General features: G+C 47.1%; 1 protein-coding gene across 1 annotated transcript; it reads left to right on the top strand.

Moving 5' to 3' along the window:
• The first annotated feature begins 20,122 nt into the window (after nt 1–20,122).
• Nucleotides 20,123–21,910, top strand: RPS23 (ribosomal protein S23). The gene is made up of 4 exons (XM_030968717.1): nt 20,123–20,206; nt 20,470–20,629; nt 21,388–21,508; nt 21,716–21,910. The coding sequence occupies exons 1-4, from the start codon at nt 20,203–20,205 to the stop codon at nt 21,860–21,862; spliced, it is 432 nt and encodes a 143-aa protein (XP_030824577.1). The 5' UTR covers nt 20,123–20,202; the 3' UTR covers nt 21,863–21,910.
• Nucleotides 21,911–23,123: the final 1,213 nt, after the last annotated feature.

Raw genomic sequence — 23,123 nt, forward strand, 5'->3', positions numbered from 1 at the left:
CTTCAGCACTAGTTCAGTTCACGCATGTCCAGCTTCCTGGACCAATTGTTTTGGTGCTTTGAATTCTAAAATTACTGAGTGGGTGGGGTTGGGAGGGATCTTAAAAATCACCCAGTGTCCCCCCAGCCATGGCAGGGACACCTCCCACTGTGCCAGTGCCCAGCCTGGCCTTGGGCACTGCCAGGGATGCAGGGGCAGCCCCAGCTGCTCTGGGCACCCTGTGCCAGGGCCTGCCCACCCTGCCAGGGAACAATTCCTCATTGCCAAGATGCCAGCCAGCCCTGCCCTCTGGCACTGGGAAGCTCTAGGCCAGGCCACAGCTGTGAAATGCCCATGGAATTGCAGTTTGGTGTTTCAGATCAATGTCAGGGTCTCTAGCTGGTCACAGTGACCCCCGAGATAAGTTAGAAAGTCTCTTTTTCCAGCCCAGTGCTCAAAGAAGGAGTCAGAGCTCTGCATTTCTCAGTCTCAAGGTTGTTTATTGTTCCTTATCTATAAAATCCTTTCTGCTGCCCTGCCCAGGTCTGCTCAGCAGGACAGACAGAGGCACTCTGCCTGCCCCAGGGAGGTGTTACCTTTTTATACTAAAAACTACGTGTACAATATTTACAGTGACTTCCCAATACCTGTCACCTATGTTAGACAGTGAGCTTCTACTCTAAACCAATCCAAAAGTGCCACCATCACCCAGAAGATGGAGGCCAACAAGAAACAGGAGGAAGGACAAGACATGCCCAGATTCCTCCATCTTGCCCCCTGAGCCCCCATTCTAAAAACCCCAAAATTCTCCATTTTCATCTCATGATAAATTCACTATTATTCTACTTAAACTGTCGTGACTTGCAGATCTTCATCTAAGGTTGGTGACTTGCTCCATGGGTCACAATCAAACCCACAGGGGCATTCTGGGCTCTGTGCCAGGGTCTCTGAGCCCCCTGGCAGGGTCTGGGCTGCTCAGGACAGACAGAGGGAGGTGCTGGGTGCTGACAGATCAAGACACCAAAGCCCCCACACATCCCTGTGACTGCAGGGGGTTGGCTCTGTCTGGGTCATCCTCAAGAGATTTGTGGGTACCCCTAAGAATGGCTTGGGCTGGAAGGGAGCTCAGAGGTCATCTAGTTCCAAAATGTGTAAGAGCCCAAATGAGGGATGTGGGACTGCAGGGGCTCTCCAAAATGCAGTTTATTCCATCCAAGAGTTTTTGTATAAGAGTTACAGCAGCCCAGGGCTGTGGGTGACAGAGCTGTGCCCACAGCTGTCAGCTCCAGCTGCAGGCAGGCCTGGAGACCCTTTGGGTTTGGTTACAGTGCATTATAGACTTTTCTTTTGGTTACAATGCATTATAGACTTTTCTTTTGGCTACAATGCATTATAGACTTTCCATAGCAGCAGCAACCAATCTACACCTTAACTTTTATCTACAGCCTATCATAACTCCTGTAATTACCATATTCATGTTACTGCTCTCCAATCACTAACAGTCAGTACATTACAGTTCAAGCTGGAAGTTGTTTTTCAGTTTTCTTGCAGTGGGAAATTCTGAGACCTTTTTTCTGCTTGCCACATTTGCTGCCTTGTTTGCCTGTGCTCTCTTTCTGCTGGGTAAAAACATCTTCTTGTTTGAGGTGGGTTTACCCTTTGCTCTGAGCCATAAAAACCCCCTTCTAACTAACACACCCTTTGCCTCCTTGGTTAGCCAGTGAGACTGGCTCAGCAATTCTTTTCTTCTGTATCAAAACTTGCTCCCATCTCTATTCCTTCATCAGACTCTACATTTAAAAATCTTTCTGCTAGGCACACACATCTGTGCGACTTTCTTGTCAAACTTTCACCCTTCCCAACAAAAATCCTCAAATATCAGGCAGACACAGCCATGCACCAACCTGCAGGCATCAGACACCCAGTCCTGCCCTGTACCTGCTGATGGCACCACCAGGGCAGCTTCCCTTGGCTGATTAGGAGCTCCTGCCTGTGGCATTCCAGGTATTGGAGAATGACTGGGGCTTTAGCATTGTAATCATTAAAAAGGATTTGCCATCCTAATTCATTTCTCCTTCTGGGATGCAGAGGGTATCTGAGAAATCCCCCAACAGCTTGTCCTCAGTTGAGCGGCTTCTATCCAATTTGAGGAGGAGTAAAGATGCTTATGTGACAATCCCAGATTGAAAAATGAGATGAGGGAATGTAGGATTAAGCAAAAACCACTTGAAGATAACCCCTAAATTTTCTGAGAAGCACCAGCAATGCATGATGCTGAAGTTAGAGCAATTACACCAGAATGGACGCAGGGCTCATTTTAAAAAATTTAAGCAGCCCAGGGAAGGGACAGAAGTGTCACACACTTTTCTAAACACTGTGAGGTCACTAATGCCACTGCCCAATGCCTCAGCGCCCCTGGCTCCTAAATAAACGGAGGGAAAGGCACAGAGAGGCTTTCTGGTGGTGCCTGGAGATCTGATCCATGTGCATCCATTTCCCAAGCAATCCTCATCCACTTGGGAGTAAAGGCTAAGAAATAAAAACTCTGAAATACAAACCAGCAGGGGCCAAAAGAAGAAAAAACTTCACTTTCAGGGCAGAGGAAGCGAAAGAAAGTGGCATAAACAAAACCTGGCAGGCCACAGGTAAAGCCAGCACAGGCTGAACCCCAGATGAAGCTCTGTGACATCTGAATGCACCTTTAGCTGCATTTCCACCCCCTGTGTTTCCATTTATCAATTTATCAATACCTGCTTTCTTGGACCACCATTCCACCTCAGAAAAAATATTGCAAATTTGCTCAGAAAAAAATGGGGAGATTGCAGACAACCCAGAAAACACCCAACAGCAAACTGCCAGCATAGGCTAAACCAGAATAAATCAGTGAAAATATCTTGACTCTCTTGTTATATATTAATGCTAGGGGTAGTGATAATAAATCACTAATCAGCAATCAACTGGAATATTGGTGAAGCAAAGAGCAGGAGGAAAAGCTTTTTCTTGCCCCTTGACTCTTGCTGATAGCAACAACAAATCAACATTTCTTAAAAATGCTGTTTTTTATGAGAATCAAACATAGACAAATACACTTGGTGCCTGAAAAGAAATTAGATCCTCATTCTGGTGAAGAATGGCGACAAAATCAGCATCTCTGAGTCACTGGGGTGTGTAAGAAATTCTGAATAGAGCCTTGCACACAGCAGTCCTGACAAGGGCGTGGATGGGGGAGCTCTTGTGATTCCTTTTTTGAATTGCTGTTGCACTTTTGCCTGGTTTATGTTGAAATACTTGTGAGCCTTAAAACACAACACACAGAGCTCCACTATTAAGCTTTAACCTTCCTAATATCTTGCTAGATAAACTTTTCTGTAGCTTAGAGAGTTATTCTAGACAAGTGTTAATACACACACCATTGCTCTATTTGCCCTTGCTTTTCTACTTTTAACATAATTTCTCTGCTGACCAATCTCATGGCTGCTGCTTAGCTCCAATCCCAGTTCTGCTGTCCCTGAGGCCTGCATTTTGCAGCTTTCCCAAAAGCCTCAAATTTTGTAAATTCCCTCCGAAATCAATCAGGAAAAGCTTCATCCTTGAACTTTTGTGGCCACAAATGAACCACCTGTAGGGCAAAGTCAGTGGGAAGTCAGCAGAATCCCAGAATCCCAGGATCACAGAGGCTGGAAAATCCCTCCCAGCCCATGGAGTCCCAGCTGTGCCCAGTCCCCACCTTGTCCCCAGCCCAGGGCTCTGAGTGCCACCTCCAGGTGACACCTGCAGGGCTGGGCACTGCAAACCCCTGGGCAGTGCCAGGGCAGTTCCTGAGCCCCCTTTCCATGGGGAAATTCCTGCTGTGCCCACCCAGACCCTGCCCTGGCCCAGCCTGAGGCCGTTCCCTCCTGTCCTGCTGTTTGCAGCCTGCAAGATGGGCTGTGCTGGGCTGGAAATGGTCAGTGCTGGGGTGAAAAGTGCCCAGCATTCCAGGAAAACTGCTGTTTTTCACCCTTCCCCCCCTCAGTTTGCAGATGAGGTGCTGGTTGTGGTTACTCCTGATGCAGAACTCCTCCTCAGAGGCTCAGGCAGCAGCAAGGTGCCACTTGTCTGCTCCCCATGTCCCACCAAGCCCAGCCATTCCCACCCCCAGGAAGGAGGCACTGCAGCTCTTATTGTACTTTCAACAATGATTTTTTAATTTTTTTTTAATCTACCTCGCAGGAAAGGTAATGATATCCAGTTGAAGTCAGTGCAAAGGCTCACAGTTCTGTCAGGCAGTCAGACAGTGACAGGGCACACGTGGCACCCTGGCCACCCCCGGCGTGTCACCGCTGTCCAGCCACCCCCTGTCACACAGAGTGACCAGATGGACGCCCATGGAGACCCCGGGGAGACAGCTGTGCTGCAGGAACTGCGCACAGGCTGGGCTGGCATGGCACAAGGATGGGTAATTTATCCCTGTGGCTGCGTCTCCTCGGGCACGCACACAGCACAGATCATTTCCAGCTGTTTGCAGCCACCTCCCAGTGCATTTCAGGGCACCACAAAGCTCCCCAAATTAACCAAAGTGTGAGGTGTCAGCCACTTTAAACACCACCTTTTCAATCGAGCAGATCATTGCTGCTCTGATTCACAGTGCGCTGACAATGCAAGGAAGGAAGAACAGAAAATTTGCCTTAAAATACACAAAACTCTGTCTCACTTCCAGCACCATCCTCCCTCTGGGAAACTAACCAGGCCAAAAAGCATCCTTTTGGGGTAGGATGCAAAATTATTCCTTTTACAACTCTTTTCTGCTTCCCTGGGAGGGTGGGCAGGCCAGCTGTGGCTGCCCTGGATCCCTGGCAGTGCCCAACAGGTGCATCTTTGACTGGCTCAGTGTGTATTGTTTTTAGTTAATCGCCAATCACACCCAGCTGTGTCAGGCTCTCTGAGTCTGTCACACGTTTTTATTATCATTCTTTTCCAGCTTTCTGATGTCTCCTATCTCTTTCTTTAGTATAGAATAGAATAGAATAGAATAGAATAGAATAGAATAGAATAGAATAGAATAGAATAGAATAGAATAGAATAGAATATTATATATTATATTATATTATATCATAATATATATTATTATATTATTATATTATTATATTATTATATTATTATATTATTATATTATTGTATTGTACACTATATATTATATTATAATATTAATATGAAATAAATATATATTTTATATATTTTATATATTTATGTCTATATTATATAATTTATTTCTATATAATAAATATATATATAATTAAAAGATATAATTTTATATATTATATATTATATATATTTATATATAAATATATATAATCTATATAATTACTATATAATGTAATTATATATGTTATAATATAATGTAATGTAATATAATAGTATAGTATAGTATAGTATATAATAGTATATATAATTTATATAGATAATTATATAATTTTATATACTATCTATATATCATATAATATTGTATATTATATTATATTATATTATATTATATTATATTATATTATATTATATTATATTATATTATATTATATTATATTATATTATATTATATTATATTATATTATATTATATTATATTATATTATATTATATTATATTATATTATATTATATTATATTATATTATATTATATTATATTATATTATATACCAGCCTTCTGAGAACTTGGAGTCAATTCTCATCTCTCACCTCGTCCTGGGGACCCTCACAGCACCACCACAACAATTAATAACCACGTGTCCCTGCCATGGCAGGGGGTGGGATTTAAGGTTCCATCCAACCCAAAATAGTCTGGGATTCCGGGATTACCTTTTTTTGGATCCCGGATCCCATCCCTGAGAAATCCCCATGCAGACTCCAGGCCTTCCTTCACCTTCAAGGAAGGGTCAGGGGTGAAATTACCTCCAAAAAATGTTTGTTTGTTTCAATGTTTGAGTTTCTTGCTTCCTGGTTTTGTGAACTTACATCCAAACTGAAGAACTGGAGAAAAAGAATGTGGTCTGTTACCAACTGAGAAAAAAATGTGGTCCTCTCTACTTGCTTGTCTGGAAGATATTTGTTCCCATCTTCAACTGCCCATTCCATTTCTTGGAAAAATTAAAAAAACCAAGTTCTAGTAATTTTAAAGGAAAAGAAGAGCTATTGAAATATAGTGTGTTCCTACTCTTTGTGAAAGGGAGAACCCATTTTGCCACCAAAGCTGCAAGAGGTAGCATTATATCAGTGCAGGAGTAATATTTGAAGGTTTTTTGCTCCCCAAAAATTTTTTTTGCCTCCCCAAAAAACCCCACAAAAATCCCAGAGTGTGTCACAACCCAGCTGTGCAGCACCACGGGGCGCCAGGCACCCGAGATCAGATTATAGCAGGAGTTTCAGGATAAGTGGTGGGATTTTGGGTGGATTTGTCTGCTCGGCCAACCGAGACATTTAATTTTAGAAGCGCTTATCTGGCAGCTCTCTCCAAAGCTGCCCCGAGGGCTGTGCCCACGAGGGGAGATCTGAAAAAAGGAAGGAGACTCAGCCTCTCTGTGGGTCCCAGAAAACCAGAATAATTTGGGTTGGACACTAATGGTCATCTTGTCCCAAGCCCCTGTGCCTCCAGGGACACACCTTGAGGCCCCCTGTGCCTGCACACCTCTCGCTCATCAGCCTGAATATTGACTTTATTCTTGTTTGTTGTCTCAAATCAGACATGTGCTTTTAACTGTTATTTATTTCAGTTAGTAAAATGTTCTTATCTGAACCCATTTTTGGTCCAATTCCCTTCCTTCTTCCCTTCCAGGAAAGAGGGAGAGGCTGTGTGTGGTGTTTAGCTGCAATCTAGGGTTAAATCATGACATATTGGATTAAAACAAACAAACAAACAAAAACAAAAAAACCCAAAACAAACAAAATCCCACCAAAAAAAAAAAAAACCAAGAACAAACCAGTACTTTTGAAGAATGTGGTGAAACAAATTTTGTCTTAACAGAAGTGTCCCAAAGTTCTGGTATAGTTCAAAAGGAAAGAGCAAACCCACAGTAGCTCCATGGCAAACCATCTCTTTCCCAGATCTTGACTTTTTAATGAATATTTGTCCAATAAATACCAGTTTGTCATGGTATATTAATATGTTATTTATGTTCACCAATTGTCTTCCTAGTCAGCTTTTAAGTATTCCTAACTTCGTAAAGCAAAGCTGCAGCATTTTCACAAAGACAAAATGGTTTTGAAATTACCAAACTACAACTGCATTCCAACACCTGGAACTGCATCTTCAAGAGCTGTCTTTTATAACAGTAATGTTTTCTCCTCCAAGTGTTGATGGGGTTTATGGAATGGTTTGGGATTGCTTGGGGTTTTTTTTGGTTTTTTTTGCAGGGGGAGGTTGGACTTTTACAATATTTAGAAATTTTTTTTGTTAGATATTATGTAAAGATTGAATGTAAAACCAGCCCTACGTAGACACAAATACGTAAATACAAAATATGTATTTTCCACTTAAGCCACGAGCACAGGCTGTGTTAAAAATGATGTGTTTATATCTAATTACTGCCTCTTCAGAGTCATTCCCAAAAGGGGAAGGGAACGTTCACGATTTGGATGGATGCAGCTTGGCAGCTTTTCAGAAAACAAGCTTGTTTCTGTTACAGGACTTCACTCTGTGCAGATCTGCCTGGGGACAGGGCAGAAATTAAAAAAATCACAACGCCTCTGGATCCCTGGCAGTGCCCAAGGCCAGGTAGGATGGGGCTTGGAGCAGCCTGGGACAGTGGAAGGTGTCCCAGCCATGGCAGGGCTTGTGGAAACCCAGAGCACACAGGGAATATTTTCTTTTATTTATATATAATTATATCTCTGTCAGCTCTGGGGTGCCCCCAGGGCAGCACTGACTCTGACCCTCATCCATGGAGAAAGTTTCCCAGACTTCAAGACAGACTGGAACCCACAGAAGTGTGGAAATAGATTATAGAGAGTAGTGCAGGTGTGTCACTGGGTGAGAAATTGAGGTTTTGGGGTTTTTAGTCTGTTTAGTGGATGGCAGCAAGATGGAGGGCACAGGGTGTCATCCTGGGTTTCTCCTTCATGCTTCTTCTTCCTTCTTCTCCGTGGGTTTGGGTGGCATTTTGTAATTGGGCAGAAAAGTCCGCATTGCGGGCTCTTTGGGATCAGTTATTGGGTTAAAAATTAAAATAATCTGGGTGTCAGCTCTTAATTGGATAGTTTAGTCTTAAAAGCCCTTGGAACAAGAGATTGTTGGCCATTTTGTGCCTCCAAATGAAAAGCTGCCCAACTCACAGCAGTGAGATTGTTTTACTGATTAGAAATAATAAACACCTGAGTGTGAACATGAACTACCACCTCAATGCCTTCAATCCAGACCCAGAGAAACCAGCAACTGGTACCCCCACCAAGGGCTGGCACTGGATGGGATTTAGGGTCCCTCCCAACGCACATCACTCCAGGATTCCATGAAAAGCTGCAAGCAAGAACCACAGAGCCAGTGAGGCTGGAAAAGACCCATAAAACCAGGCAGCCCAACCATCTCCTGTGGGAATCTATAAAATTAGAGGGTTTTTGGGAAGCTGCAAAAGGCAGGCTTTAGAGGCAACAGAACTGGGATTGGAGCTAAGCAGTAGTTATGAGATTGGTCAGCAGAAAAATTATGTAAAAAGTAGAAAAGTAAGGACAAATAGAACAATGGTCTGTGTATTAACACTTGTTTAGAATAAGTCATTAAGCCGTAGAAAAGTGTATTTAGTGAGACATTAGGAAGTTTTAAGCTTAATAATGAAGCTTTGTGTATTGTGCTTTAAGGCTTACAAGTAGGTACTGTATTTGAAATTAGTAAGTATTGTTTTTAAATAAGGTATGTGTGTTTATAGTAGTTGGACAGAACTACTGTCAGTATGTTTGTGCTTTGCTTTGTGCTCACAGAGACAGTGAGGTTGGAAAAGAGCCACAAAACCATCAGCCCAACCATCTCCCAGCACGGCCAAGGCCACCCCACCCGTGTGCCCAGCCCTGCTTTTGGGTCCCCCCAGGGATGGGGACCTGCTGGGGTACCTGTTCCCCATTCCCCAGGGTCTGGGGCTCAGGCTGGGCCCTCCCTGGGGTGGTTCTGTGTCAGGAAAGAGAGACACACTGGGTTTTTTCGGTCTTCAGGTTCTTGTTTATTATTATCTTATCTGGAGTTTTGCCTGCTGCCCACACCAGGCTCAGTGCGCTGGAAAAGGACCACAAAAATGGCCAACAATGTCTTGTTACAAGGTCTTTTAAAGCTAAGCTATCCAATTAAGAGCTGACACCTGGATTATTTTCCCTTTTAACCCAATAACTTGTCAGGACCCAGGACACACCTCTGGCTGTCCAGGACACCAGGACCCCTGCTAGGGGTCTCAGAGACCCTGTCACAGAGCCCAAGACACCTGTGGTTTTGATTATGACCCATGGAGCAAATTACCAACCTTAGATGAAGATCAGCAAGCCACAACAGTTTAGGTAGAATAATAGTGAAATTATCACAGGCTGGAAAAGAAGATTTTGGGTTTTTTGGTATGGGGGTTCAGGGGGCAAGATGGAGGAAGCTGGGCGTGTCCAGCCTTTCTCCTTCTTCTTCTTGGCCTCCATCTTCTGGGTGATGTTGGCACTTGGGGATTGGTTTAGAATAGAGGTGCACTGTCTAACATGGGTGATAGGTATTGGAAAGTTAAGGTAAATATGATAGACGGGATTTGTAGTATAAAAGACAACGCAGCCTTGGGAGCGGGGGGAGAGTGCCTGGAACTGTCTTGCTGAGCTGACCTCGGCAGGGCAGGAGAAAATTTTTTATAGATAAGATAAAATAAACAACCTTGAGACCGAGAAATGAAGAGCCCTGACTCCTTCTTCAAGCGCCGGGCTGGGAAAAGAGATTTCCTAACACATCTCGGGGTCACTCTGACCAGCTAGAGATCCCGACAATTGGCGTCCCTGGGTGGGCTCCTGGCAAGCAGCCATGCCACCAGCCATCAGCCGCTGAAACCCAGCCCAAGAGGGAAAGAAAACAGGCACTCTCAAGGAGGGGGTCCGGAGGGAACATCTCGACCTCTGCCGAGAAGATTCGTTTCAAGCTCGACCCGGAGGGAGGAGGACCAGAAACGCGCCTGGAAAATCCTCACCTGCGAGCTGCTGGACAGTGACCAGGGCAAACTCCGGACTGACCTTGCAGATGATTCAGCTTTTGGTAAGAAGGTTCAGAACTAAAAACATGGGGGGGACATACTCCCAGGAACAACTGAACATCCTGTCCGCCCTACAGGGCGTGGCAGAGGGAAAGGAGCAAAGCCAGAGAAGGAGGTTGGCTCTGCTCCCAACTGCCCAGGATGAGACAGACCCCGTAAAGAGGGGGGAAAGGATTTCACCATCTCCAATTCCCTCATCCCAAAAGGCTGCGGGACCTCCAAAATACCCAGAAATTTCAGACACTTCAGAAGTTTCAGGGTCTGATTCTGACATTTCCTCGCTTCCAAGCGGGACCGAGGAATCAGATTGCGCTGTTACAGCGCGTCTGACCGGCCCGCGGGAGCAAAAGGGGAGCGGGGAGGACACAGAATCGGGCAAGGGGGTCAGGGCGGTGCCGGAGGGAGAGGGGGAAGGGCGTTCTCGTGGCGGACCCGTTTGCGCTGCAAAGGCAGCGCGGCGGCGGGGCCGGGAGGCGGGGAGGCCGCGGAGATGGTGGGAGGCAGGGATTTTCAAACTGCTTCAAGCGCAGCGGCGGCGGCGGCAGCGGGCCCCGGTGGAGCCGTGCCCAAAGTGCGCGCGAGAGGCAAGACAGGGAGACCCGGGGAGGAGTCAGGGTTCGATTCCACTGCGTCGGACACGGGGGGAAAGCAAGCCGGAGCAGCTGCAGAGCTCCAGGTTTCCGTGGGGAAACGCGGGGGGGGAACCCCATACCCGGAAGTCAAACCGCGCAGGTCTGCCAGGATCGCGGCAAGAAAGCAGGCACAGGCGGGGGGGAACTGCGCGCGCCGTCGGGAGTCATGGATACGGCGTCAGAGGGGCAAGAGAGGGAGTCCGGGGAGGAAGGAACATCAGAGGCGGAGCGGGACAGAGACAGTGACGTCAGCGAGGGGGAGGTGAGAGGCGTGCCCAAGGCTACGCATGCCCGGAAGAAGTGGGGGCGTGGTCGGAGGCGTGTCCGTTCCCCTGTGACGACACGGGCAAGGAGGAGGCGGGCTCGGGGTTCGAGTTCGGGGAGCTCCGCCCCTTCTCCAGTCTCGGTTCCTCCGGTTCCAGGCCTTTCGGGTCAGATCTCTGTTGCCCCAGGGAGGCGTTCGCGTGTCCAATCCCAAATGCCAGCACAGCTAGAAGCAGCCCGATCCTTGCCAGCCCTACAGGGCATGACAGCCACACACCCTGTAAAAAATCTCTGAAAAAAAAAAAAAAAGATAAAACGGCCTTGAAGCTTTTATCCCCAGTAAGGGTAATGTTGGAGGCAATTTCGCGGAATTCCGCGGGGTCTGCCAGCTATCAGCAGGCAGGAAGTATTCTCTCAAGGATGGGGGAAGGGAAGCCATCCTGCCATCAGCAGGTGGTAGTTGCCCTTACCGACCAGGGAGGGGCAAAAGTAACGCCTGGCAAACAGGTGTGGGAGGAATTGGCATCATCTCCAGAGTCCCCAGGGTCCCATGGGTCCCCAGAAAGCCCAGAAATCCCAGAACTTTCAGAGGGAGGAGGGCGGAGGGGTCGGGGAACCCGGGGAGAGCTGCTTCTCGCGACTGGCGAACCCGTGCCACGGCGGCGCCGGCCGGCCAGCAGCCCGGGGGAGCCGCAGAGGCGGCCGTAGGGGTTGCGGAGGGCGAGGGGGCCACGGCGGCAGCGGGGGGAGTCGCAGGCACAGCAGCACTGGAGGCCACAGCGCGCACGGCGGTGCACGCAATCGCAACAGCGGGCGGTCAGCAGCCGTCCAGGGCTTGGTCCGCGGCGGCGAGGGCAGCCCCGAGCGGGGCCCGGCCGGACGGAGCGGAGCGCGGGACCGCGGGAGCGGGAGGCACGGCGGAGGCGGGCGCATGCGCGATGGCGGCGGCAGTTTCACGCAGGGGGTGTCAAAGGCGCGCGCGAAGGGACAAGCCGCCCGACTGCGATGGTTTTTCCCCAGGTTCGCAGACGCGGCATAGGACACGACTGCAGCGCCCTGCAACAGGCCGAGCGGTGGCACGGAGCCAGATCGGGATCGGGGCAGCGCGGGTGTCGGTCACAGGCAGACACGGGGCGTGGTCAGGGTGCAGAGGGTGCCCGGGGTACCGGCCCTGCTCCGATCCCGTGGCGGCGGGCACGCAGCCAGCCCCAGCAGCCCGCACACAGGCAGCCACAGCAGCCAGCACACAGTTTCAGCCTCCATCAAAATCTCAAGTTGGAGATTTTTCGCGGGTGCAGCACATGTTGTGTGAGACACACCGAGCTCCTCAACAGTCCGGTCCCACAGAAGTGACGGAAACAGCATTTACCAGATGATCAGGCTTCAGATGCAAAAGATAGAGTAAAAAGCTGTCCAAAATCAGTGTAAAGTGAGAAAGCACCGGGCTTTTGCCCAAGATACAGAAAAAAAAGGGAAACCTGTGCAAATCAATGTTATTCCAAATATGATGTAGATGGAAATCTTCTATTGTGAAAAATGCCTCTAAGGGAAGGAAGCTACCATATAAAGATAGAAGTATTAGTAATGATTCAATTACCTAAAATATCTCTGAAGACAGAGCATTTGAGAAATATCAATCAGATCCTATCTGTGGGATCATCAGCTGATTCTCCAATGGTTCAGAGTTTTGTTGGCATTGAGTTTGTAACCTTTGTTATTTTTGGATTTTATAGGTGATACTGATAAATAAGGATTGTTATTAATGCTATATGAATACTTTAAAAAGATCGTCATAACCCCTTCAAACACTTCCTGTTGATAAGTTGATTATATAATGAGAATTCTCAGAATTTATGATAAGAATTATTATCAAGGTGTTGTTGTAATATTTACAGCCAGCTTTAATGTGTTTCATTATCTCTTTGTGTGATCATCTACAAGATCATCTACGTGTCTCTTCAGAATCTTCTCTTTTTGTTTCTTAACTACTCATGTTTTTTGGGTTTCTTTTGAATCCAGATTGCCAGTTTCATGGTTTTCTTCAGTTATTATTTCTTCAGTTATTATAGAGTACTCCAGCCGAGAATTCAAGAGGTTTGCTGTGTTTGAAGAATTTCTATCCAGACAGAAGTTTCGGAGGAATTCAATTATTTAATGGTTTGATTGATTTTTAATTCTAAGGTTTTCTACTCATAATTGCTGTTTTTAAGAGTCTTGTTTTAAAATCTATTAAGTGATGTCCATCAATTAGAGTTCGAACTCTGGCCAAGTTCTAGCTCTACTTGAATGGAATGATTGACAATCAGCCCAGATGTTTTCTGCATCAAAAAGTATTCAAGTCCCTTTGGCTTGACAATTTGACCATATATGATAGCTGAGCCTGTTTTCAAAGGGAGTTTGGAGAAACATGAATCCGGACATGAGTTCTCCAGTTCTCTGTTGTTTTAAGGTTCATCAGCTGTCGCAGACTCTGGGATGACAGTTCAGTGTTGCAGTGATTGATAATTGTATGATTTCAGATGTGTTATTGGTTATGTGTATTATCTGATTGATTTCTAATTGCTGTTATCTTACATTTCCCTATGCAATATTGCATAGAGACTGAAACAGAACAGATCAATGTTTTATTTTCAAATCAGGACCCATTCTTCACCTCCAAGATTTTGAGATAATCCTCCAGTCCTTGCAGGGACATGGATTTGTTTGTGTTTTAGCAGGTGCAAAAGTCCAGGTAGATCTCAGTAAACAATGTGAAACTCGATCAAGTGCATGAGAATGCTGACAAGAAGCACGGGCAAGAAAACGCTGACTATTCCACAAGCAAAAAAAAAAAACGCACAGATGTGGACTGCACAGAGATTCCAACCCTTGTGCTTCGCCCACAGAAGATTGTGGACTTTGGGTTGCTTCATGGATAAGAGCCACGCAGTGATACCTACTGGTGTCACTGGAACTTCACCCAAGAGACAGGACTTTTTAATAATTGGTAAGGACGGAAGCAGCATCCTTGGACTTGTCATTTATCCTTCGATTGTTTCGGCAAATCAGAATGAAGAGCTGACAGTTTTAGCCAAAGCTCTTCGACCACCACTGACTGTTCCAGAGAACACCCCGGTAGCCAAAGCTATTGCTTTGCCACCACATGCAGCGGAACAAGTAATGCCGGTGTTTGATCAGCAGGACTTTCCCTCTGGAGACCATGTCCATGGAATTCTCAGTTCATCAGAAAGTGTTCGTCATTTGGAAGAAAACTTCAGGCTCATGGAGACTGCTGCACAACGTCAGGAAGATCAACGAAGTCATTGAGGACATGGGACCGCTTCAACAGGGACTTCCTTCGCTCTCAATGACTGGCCACTTGTGATCATTGGTCTCAAAGACTGTTTCTTCAGCATCTTGCTCCATCCAGATGATGCTCCTCCACTTGCATTCTACGTCCCAAGCATCAACAGGGAGGAGCCTCTGCAAAGGTACCAACACAACAGGAGCTGCAAGAAGCTTGTGACTGTGTGATTGCAGAAGTGCAGAAGGCAAGACTAGAAATCAGTGTTTCCAAGATTCTGGAGATCGCACCATGGAAATACCTAGCGTGGAAGATCTCGGAGCGAACAATAAGACCACAGAAAATGGAAGTCGGCAATTTGCATGACCTGCAACAGCTTTTCAGAGAAATCAACTGGATGAGACCAACCTTGGGGATCACAAATGATGACATCCCAGAGGCTTGATCTTTTGAAAGAGGACAATGATATCAAATCTCCCAGAACTCTTACACCTGAAGTGCGGAAAGAACTCAAGAAAGTTACAAAGGTCTCCAAAGACGGTCCTCATGGACCTGGAGATGGCATCCCAAATTATCATAAAAAGCAAGGGCAAAGTTGCTGACAATGTCAGGCAGGAATTTTTCTACAATTCATTTACCATTGAAAAAAAAAAAAGATTATTTTGACTGAGCAATGCAGAAATCAAAAGACTTGTTAATTGCGTTGTTAGACTATCCAGGTGTTTGCACGATTCATTTTCCAGGTCACAGATTGCTGAAATCAAAAATTTGCTACAGGGAAAAACCGAGAGGCGAGGTCCGAGGTGGGTGTCAGCGAGACACGTGAAGCCTTACCGGACTCGGACACAGGAAGACATGGATCCTGGAACACAAGAAGCGAGCACGCAGACAGAGGGAGAAGACAAGACCATGGACATCTTCTCGAAAAACACATAAAGAGTTTAAGGACTTGGGGTTTCTTTCAGGGGCTTGGGTGTCACGGCATGGCAAAGCCTCTCACAGGGAGTGAAGCCATGAGCTTGAGATTCGATCAGGTATTGCTCATGTGCCTCATTCTTCCATTTATTGCCTTAGGCAATGGAGCAGATTTGCCCATGGTCCAGCCAAAACAAAATGTTTGGGAAGCTTTGGCCAATGCAGCAGGTTTAGACAGCGTCTGCTTGACAGATTCAAGGCCAGGGAGACCATTCTCAACATGCTTGGTGGGCTTGCCGGTGAATGAATGGCCAACTCCAAAAAATACTCCTATAAAGATTTCACGGGTCATTTCAAATCCTGTGAATGAGTGGTGTCTTTGGACACAGTTCCTCCCTGTGGCTCCTTTTGAACTTGAGGAACTGGAAATTCTTGGATCAACAAAAATGAATTTTTGTATAAAATTTGAACTTCCGGAGGTGACACAAACAAAAAATAAGACAATCTATGTCACTCCAAATCATCCTTTTTATAGAAATGCATCTGTTTGGTGCAAATGCACCAAGGTGACAACCAAAGCATCATTCCAGGTTCCAGCACAATTACCACAGGGAATCTTTTTCATTTGTGGGGACAGAATTTGACCTGGTATCCCTGCAAATGTCAAAGGTGGTCCATGCAGCATTGGGAGGATTTCATTGCTAACACCCAATTTGAGAATTTTGAAAGAGCAAACACATAAGGAGAAAAGATCAGTGGAACAATATAGTCCAAATTGTGATGATGATGTGCACACATGGGGACAAGGCTCGGAGAATTGCAGTTGCAATTTTCTCACCCCAGACAGCATCAGGGGTGGCCTTGACTCAACTGAATCATATGGGTTGCTGGCTGAGCAAGCATGCTCGAGCTGTTTCTCTTACACTGAGTGACATGTTAACAGACATCAACAGTGTGAGACGAGCAACCCTCCGAAACAGGGAAGCAATTGACTATCAACTGCTGGTGCATAGACACGAGTGTGAAGAATTTGAAGGGATGTGCTGCATGAACATTTCAGACCATTCAAAATCGATTCATGAAAACATCAAAAGGGTACAAGAAAGCATTAACAAGCTTGGGGAAGTCACTAGATCCTGGATGGATGATGTGGTTGGATTTTTTAACCTTTCACTATTGTGGAAGGAGCTTTTAAAGATAGGTTGTTACATTTTGATAGGGCTTGTGGTTCTTCTGCTCATTTTACCATGCATCTTCTAGTGCATGCGGTGGGCCATGAACAAAGTTGCAAAAGAGGTGTTTTTGGTGCAAAGAGAGGGGGGAGATGTCAGGACCCAGGACACACCTCTGGCTGTCCAGGACACCAGGACCCCTGCTAGGGGTCTCAGAGACCCTGTCACAGAGCCCAAGACACCTGTGGTTTTGATTATGACCCATGGAGCAAATTACCAACCTTATATGAAGATCAGCAAGCCACAACAGTTTAGGTAGAATAATAGTGAAATTATCACGGGCTGGAAAAGAAGATTTTGGGTTTTTTGGTATGGGGGTTCAGGAGGCAAGATGGAGGAATCTGGGTGTGTCCAGCCTTTCTCCTTCTTCTTCTTGGCCTCCATCTTCTGCGTGATGTTGGCACTTGGGGATTGGTTTAGAATAGAGGTGCACTGTCTAACATGGGTGATAGGTATTGGAAAGTAAAAGTAAATATGATAGACGTGATTTGTAGTATAAAAGACGACGCAGCCTTGGGGATGGGCGGAGAGTGCCTGGAACTGTCTTGCTGAGCTGACCTCGGCAGGGCAGTGTTGTATTAAACATGTTTACAACAATACTAAACATGTTTACAACAATACTTATACATTACAGTAATATATTATACGACAATACTTATACATATACAGTAATATATTATACCAGTTACATTACACCAGCATCTATCTCTATTTGTCGAGGCAGTCATAACTCAAAGGAAATACCTTAAATGTCCCAAACCAAATCCCTCATTGCTTGTTGGTGGCTCACCTATTCCCAGGTGTCTTGATTGAGATAATCAGGTCTAGACCTCTTTGTGGCTTCCACCTGCCACTCTCAGCTTCACCAACGCCGCCTCCCCCACTCCGTCCCAGTGGGTCACAGTAGCCCTAAACACCTTACACTAATACTTATACATTACAGTAAATATTACAACCATACTTATATATTACAGTGAGCATTACAACAACAGAGTCCATCCCCTCCAGGGGCTTTTCCCGATGCATGTCCAGCCAGGAGCATCTGCAGCTAATCCAGCAGCGATCCAATGAAGGATATTGCTGCCAGACTGCCACAGAGCCCTGGCATGTCCAGAGCTTCTCCAACCCTCTCCTGGGGTCTACCCTCCTGGGGTCAGTCTTCTTCTGAGATTATTCATCCCCTCCAGGGGAACTCACCATCTTCTGCTGGGACTCTCCTGGTCCTCGCTGCAGCCATCTCTGGGACTCTCCTGGTCCTCACCCTCTCCTGGGGTTCCTGGTCTTTGCAGCAGTCTTCTCCGGGGCAGCCTTCTCCTGCTTCTTGCAGTCTTCCTCTGCAGTCATCTTCTGAGCAGCCTTCTCCTAGCTCTTCTTGCAGTCTTCTGACTCTTTGTCCGGCTCCACCCTTTTATGCCCCTGGTTCTCAATTTCTTACAGGTGTTAACACAGCTGCAACTCATTGGGGAATACTGTGCCCCCTTACAATTCTCCCTACAGGGCGGGAGAAAATTTTTTATAGATAAGATAAAACAAACAACCTTGAGACCGAGAAATGAAGAGCCCTGACTCCTTCGTCAAGCGCCGGGCTGGGAAAAGAGACTTTCGAACTTTTCTCGGGGTCACTCTGACCAGCTAGAGATCCCGACAATAACTGATCCCACAGAGCCCCCAATGCAGACTTTTCTGCCCAATTACAAAATGCCACCCAAACCCATGGAGAAGAAGGAAGAAGAAACATGAAGAAGAAACCCAGGATGACACCCTGTGCCCTCTATCTTGCTGCCATCCACAACACACTCAATTTCTCACCAAGTGATATACCTGCACTACTCTCTATAATCTATTTCCCACTTCTGTGGGTTCCAGTCTGTCTTGAAGTCTGGGAAACTTTCTCCATGGATGAGGGTCAGAGTCAGTGCTCCCCTGGGGGTCAGGGCCCCCCAGAGCAGACAGAGAAATATCCCCTGTGTGCCCTGGGTTTCCACAGGGACCCTACCCTCTCCTGGCTGGACAGCCCTTTCCAGGAACAAATTCTCCCAGTATTCAGCCTGAACCTCTCCTGCTGCAACTCCATCCCATTTTCTCTCACCCTGCTGCTTCCTCCCTGGGGGAAGAGCGGAATCCCGGCTCAGCACAGGCTCATTCCACGCAGAAATCCTGGTTTAAGCCCATTCAAACCCTGGGGACAGTCCCTGCCCAGCCCAGACCCTATGCGGGACTCGAACCCGCGACCTCCAGGACTCCAGGCACGCACGAAGGCCTCTGTGGAAACTAGGCCTGCGCAAAAAAATAAAAAAATAAAAAAAAACCAAACAAAAAAACCCACCCAAAAAAAAAAAAAAAAAAAAAAACCAAAAAACCAAAACTTGTGGGTTTACTGGTCAGTGACAACAATCAGGTGATCTTTTCTTGGCAGTTTTGCACACCAGTAGCAACCAGGAACTCCTCTGAGTGGGCTGGGCACTCGGGTCTGGTGGCAAAGGTACCAGGCAGAGCCAGGCCAGACATCACCTGTGAAAAATGCATGTATTTTATGATTGGCTTTTGACAAATATTACAATGAATATTATATGTGTTGTGTTAGAAAGTGATGCTGTATTAATTCTCTTAAGTAGTGTGTTAAATATATAAGTTTTAGGTTATAACAAAATGTTAAAATAGAAACTATGCTATGTAGGATACTTTTTTAAAGAAAGGACTAGCAGCCACAGGACACCTGAATCTATCAGAGAAAGAGAATTTATTGCCCCATTATCAGGAGAAACGAACTTCTTCCTGCCTCACTCAGCTCTGAAGAGCTGTCAGGATTCAGAGGAAGAAGCTGACACTGCCCAGGCAGAATCCTGTGTTTGAATGGAATTTATGCATCACGGATGAGGTGTATGAATATGCAGCAGGCTGTTGCTTTTAAGGGTTAATCCTCTGTTAACATGGGTCTTTTTTGGGCTTATTTTGCCCAGAAAAGGCACCCGGACCATCTGTAACTCTTTGTTTCTATTGTCTCATATTGTCCTAATTCAATTTGTCCAAACTTTTATTACTCTAATTGTATTACTATTTTTATAACCATTTATTCCTATTAAACTTTTAAAATTTTAAAAAACAAGTGATTGGCGTTTTTCACATCACCTCAGCCCTGTGTCCAGGTGAGGGTGAAAAGAGCTGGACCACACGTGTGTGCGTGTGCATTAACAGCTATGACATTGATTAGTGCGTGTAGAAGGCTTTTTAGAAATGGATGTAAAGCTTTTGGAAAGAAAAAACACACTTCTGTAGCAAACTGTACATGATCCACAACAGCGAGCACCTCGGTGTGGATGACAGGATGAGAGACACCCCCATGCAAGCACTGCAGAAATAAATCAATGCTGATTTTCCATGTCTACGTCTGGTTCCACAATTTTTTTCCCAATTTTCTCTGAGGCCTGCAGGAACCGGCCACACCGGGACTCGAACTCGCAGCTCAGAGCGGGAGGGGTCCTCACCGCACCGCCCTGCCGGGCCTCGAACCTGTGGTCTCTCGTCTCTCTGCCGGGTCGCCCCTCGCGGTGCCGGTGGGTATTTGTGTCAGGCACGGCACGGGCAGCCCGCGCGGGTCCTGCCGGGCGCGGCTATAGGCGGCGGGCGCGGAGCCTCTTCCCTCTTTCCTCGCTCGGCAGCCGCGCGGAGAAGATGGGTGAGAACCGCTCCGCGCCGGGGCCGGGGCCGGGGCCGGGGCTGGGAGCGGGCCCGGGAACGGGGCTGCGGGATCCCCGGCGCTGCCCGCGGTGCTCGGCAGGCGCTGCCCGCCCGTCCGCAGCCGGCTGTGTGCGGTGCGGGCAGCGCTGCAGGCTTGAGGCCGCGTCCGCCATTACCAGCCGCGTGTCCGCCATGGGCCTCAGGCCGCGTTCCCCTCATGGCTCCCTCCCTGCCTCACGCCGGCCCCGTCTCACCCTGCAGGGAAGTGCCGAGGCCTCCGCACCGCTCGGAAGCTACGCAGCCACCGCCGGGACCAGAAGTGGCACGACAAGCAGTACAAGAAGGCGCACCTGGGCACGGCGCTGAAGGCCAACCCCTTCGGGGGCGCTTCCCACGCCAAGGGCATCGTGCTGGAGAAAGTGTGGGTGATCCTCCTGGTTGGAATGGGCGTCCCAGAGCCCCTGGGATGCTGCTTACGCGAAGGATGGGGAAAACCAGGGATTCAGAGTGGTTTTTTTCCCAAAAATGGGGGGGGAACAAATAAAGAACTTGGGCCAGAATTAGTTTAAAAAAAATAGGAGGGGTTAGCACAGCTTACAGCAGAATGAAAAACGTGTGGGGTTTTATCAAAAATTAGGGGAAACTGGGATTTGTGGTAAGAACTTAAGAAAATAAATTTCTTCGAAAAGTAAGAAAAAATAGGGAATTTTAATTAAGAAACAGCGATTTTTTTTGCGTAGGTGATAATCAGGATTTTTTGGCACAAATGGAAAGGAAATAATGTTCATGTGTCACAGATCCTACCTATTTCTTCCTTTTTTTTCTCTTCAGTAATTTATAAATTTCATTGGGATGCTGCCACAGCTCTGTTTTTGAGGCAGTGTTTTTGTGATTTCAGTTCTGGGATTTCTCTTTCTGGGTTTTTTTAGAATTTTACCGAATTAATCTGGACATCATTTCAGTTTCTGTTTGGCTTAGGAAGTTGTATTTTATGGATTCGGACATAAATCTAGATAAATATATTTTAATTATTAATTCAGTACTTCTAAACTAGCTCACAGGTGTTGAGATACAGATACAATTTCCACTGAACACAAGGTGAAAAGGTTAATTTTGCGTTAACTAATGCCCCTCCTGGTCCCCCACACTGATTTCTTTGCTGGCTGGTTTCCTTTGCAGGGGGGTAGAGGCCAAGCAGCCCAACTCTGCCATCAGGAAATGTGTCAGGGTCCAGCTCATTAAGAACGGCAAAAAAATCACGGCTTTTGTCCCCAACGATGGCTGCCTGAACTTCATCGAGGTAATTGCCCAGCCCCCTAAAACCTTGTGAGGGAAAAGGGCGAAAATCAGATTTATTGCCTTAGCACTGATTAAATGTGGTAATGGGCTGGGTTTGGTGGGTTTTGATCAGCACCCTGAGCGTTCCCAGGCTGTGCTGGGGTGGGTGCAGCTCCCTCAGGGGGCGTTTGGGGCTGGCTCTGGTGCTCACTGTCCCGTTCTGTCCCAGGAGAACGACGAGGTGCTGGTGGCCGGCTTCGGGCGCAAGGGCCACGCCGTGGGGGACATCCCTGGCGTGCGCTTCAAGGTGGTCAAGGTGGCCAACGTGTCCCTGCTGGCCCTCTACAAGGGCAAGAAGGAGAGACCCAGGTCATAAACCCTCCCCAGTCTGATAGGAACACCAATAAAATCTTGGGTTTTAAAGGAGTTCTCTGCTGCTTATTCGGGGGTTAATGCAGGAGATGGGGTGGGCACAAGAATCTTGGCATTAAAATGAAATTTCTCCCTAGATCTGGCAAAGGAAAAAGCCCAAATCCTAATATTCCTTTGGGAGTACTAATCAGGAATCAAAATACCCCCTCAGGGCATCACAAACTGCAGGAATTTTAATGCAAAATTGTCAGAAAGAGCCTTTCTGACATGAAAAATCGTCACTGGAGTGCTGGGAATGGTGTTTGTGGCAGCAGTTCCAGCCTCAGGTATGAGCACAGGCACAGGACTCACTGGGATTACCTGAAGGGGTATTTGGACCCAACCCAGAGAGTTTCACCTCTGTTGAGTACAAATTAACTACTTATTTTGGGGCAAGTCTGCCCAGTTTGAAGACACCTGTTGTAGTACAGCAGCACTGTGCTCTTGACTTTGGGTGTCTGAATTTTTACCTGCTTAGCCAGATAAAAAATGCATAGTTCAGCAGTTTCTTAAGGCAGTAAAAACCTCAAAATACTTGGCTGAAGTCAGAGTGAACCATTCCCTTGTTACAACTGCGTGGTGAGGGAAAGGCTCTAATTCAAACAATTCACTTATGTATATAGGAATTCATGTGAGAATTCAGCAATTTATACGCAAATAGAGAAGGAATCTAAGAATACGTTCAGAATTCCCCCGAGGTTTGAGTAGTCCAGCTCCTGGGGCAGGCAGAAGGGACGGGGACTGTCCCCACTGCTGGTTCTGGATCTCCAAATTCCAGAGTGGGAACGTTCAGCGGGCGCTGTCGTGAGGCCGTGTCGCCACCAGGTGTCGCGACAGGAGCGGGGAGGGGGAGAGCTGAAACGGAAATGCTCGAGACAAGGACTTGAGTGGGTTGTGACAAAGGAAACGGGGAAACTGGGGCTGCGGGGAGGCACGAGAGCAGATCCGTGCTGGGCTGAGCAGGGGGAGCAGCCCCGGGGGTGCTGTAGGGCAGGGCTGGGACTCCAAAGCCCCGTGCTGGGCCCGGAGCCCAGAGCCCCGTGCTGGGCCCGGAGCCCAGAGCCCCGTGCTGGGCCCAGCCCAGCGTGGGCAGCAGGGCAGGGGCCATTGTGCCCCTGTGCCCCTCAGGCAGAGCCCACCTGCAGAGCTGCCCCAGCCCTGGGCCAGCCCAGCAAGGAGCTGGAGCTGCTGCAGCCAGGCCACAGGAGGCTCCAGCATGGGCACAG

Source organism: Camarhynchus parvulus, chromosome Z (assembly GCF_901933205.1).
Source record: "Camarhynchus parvulus chromosome Z, STF_HiC, whole genome shotgun sequence".
NCBI lineage: Eukaryota > Metazoa > Chordata > Aves > Passeriformes > Thraupidae > Camarhynchus > Camarhynchus parvulus.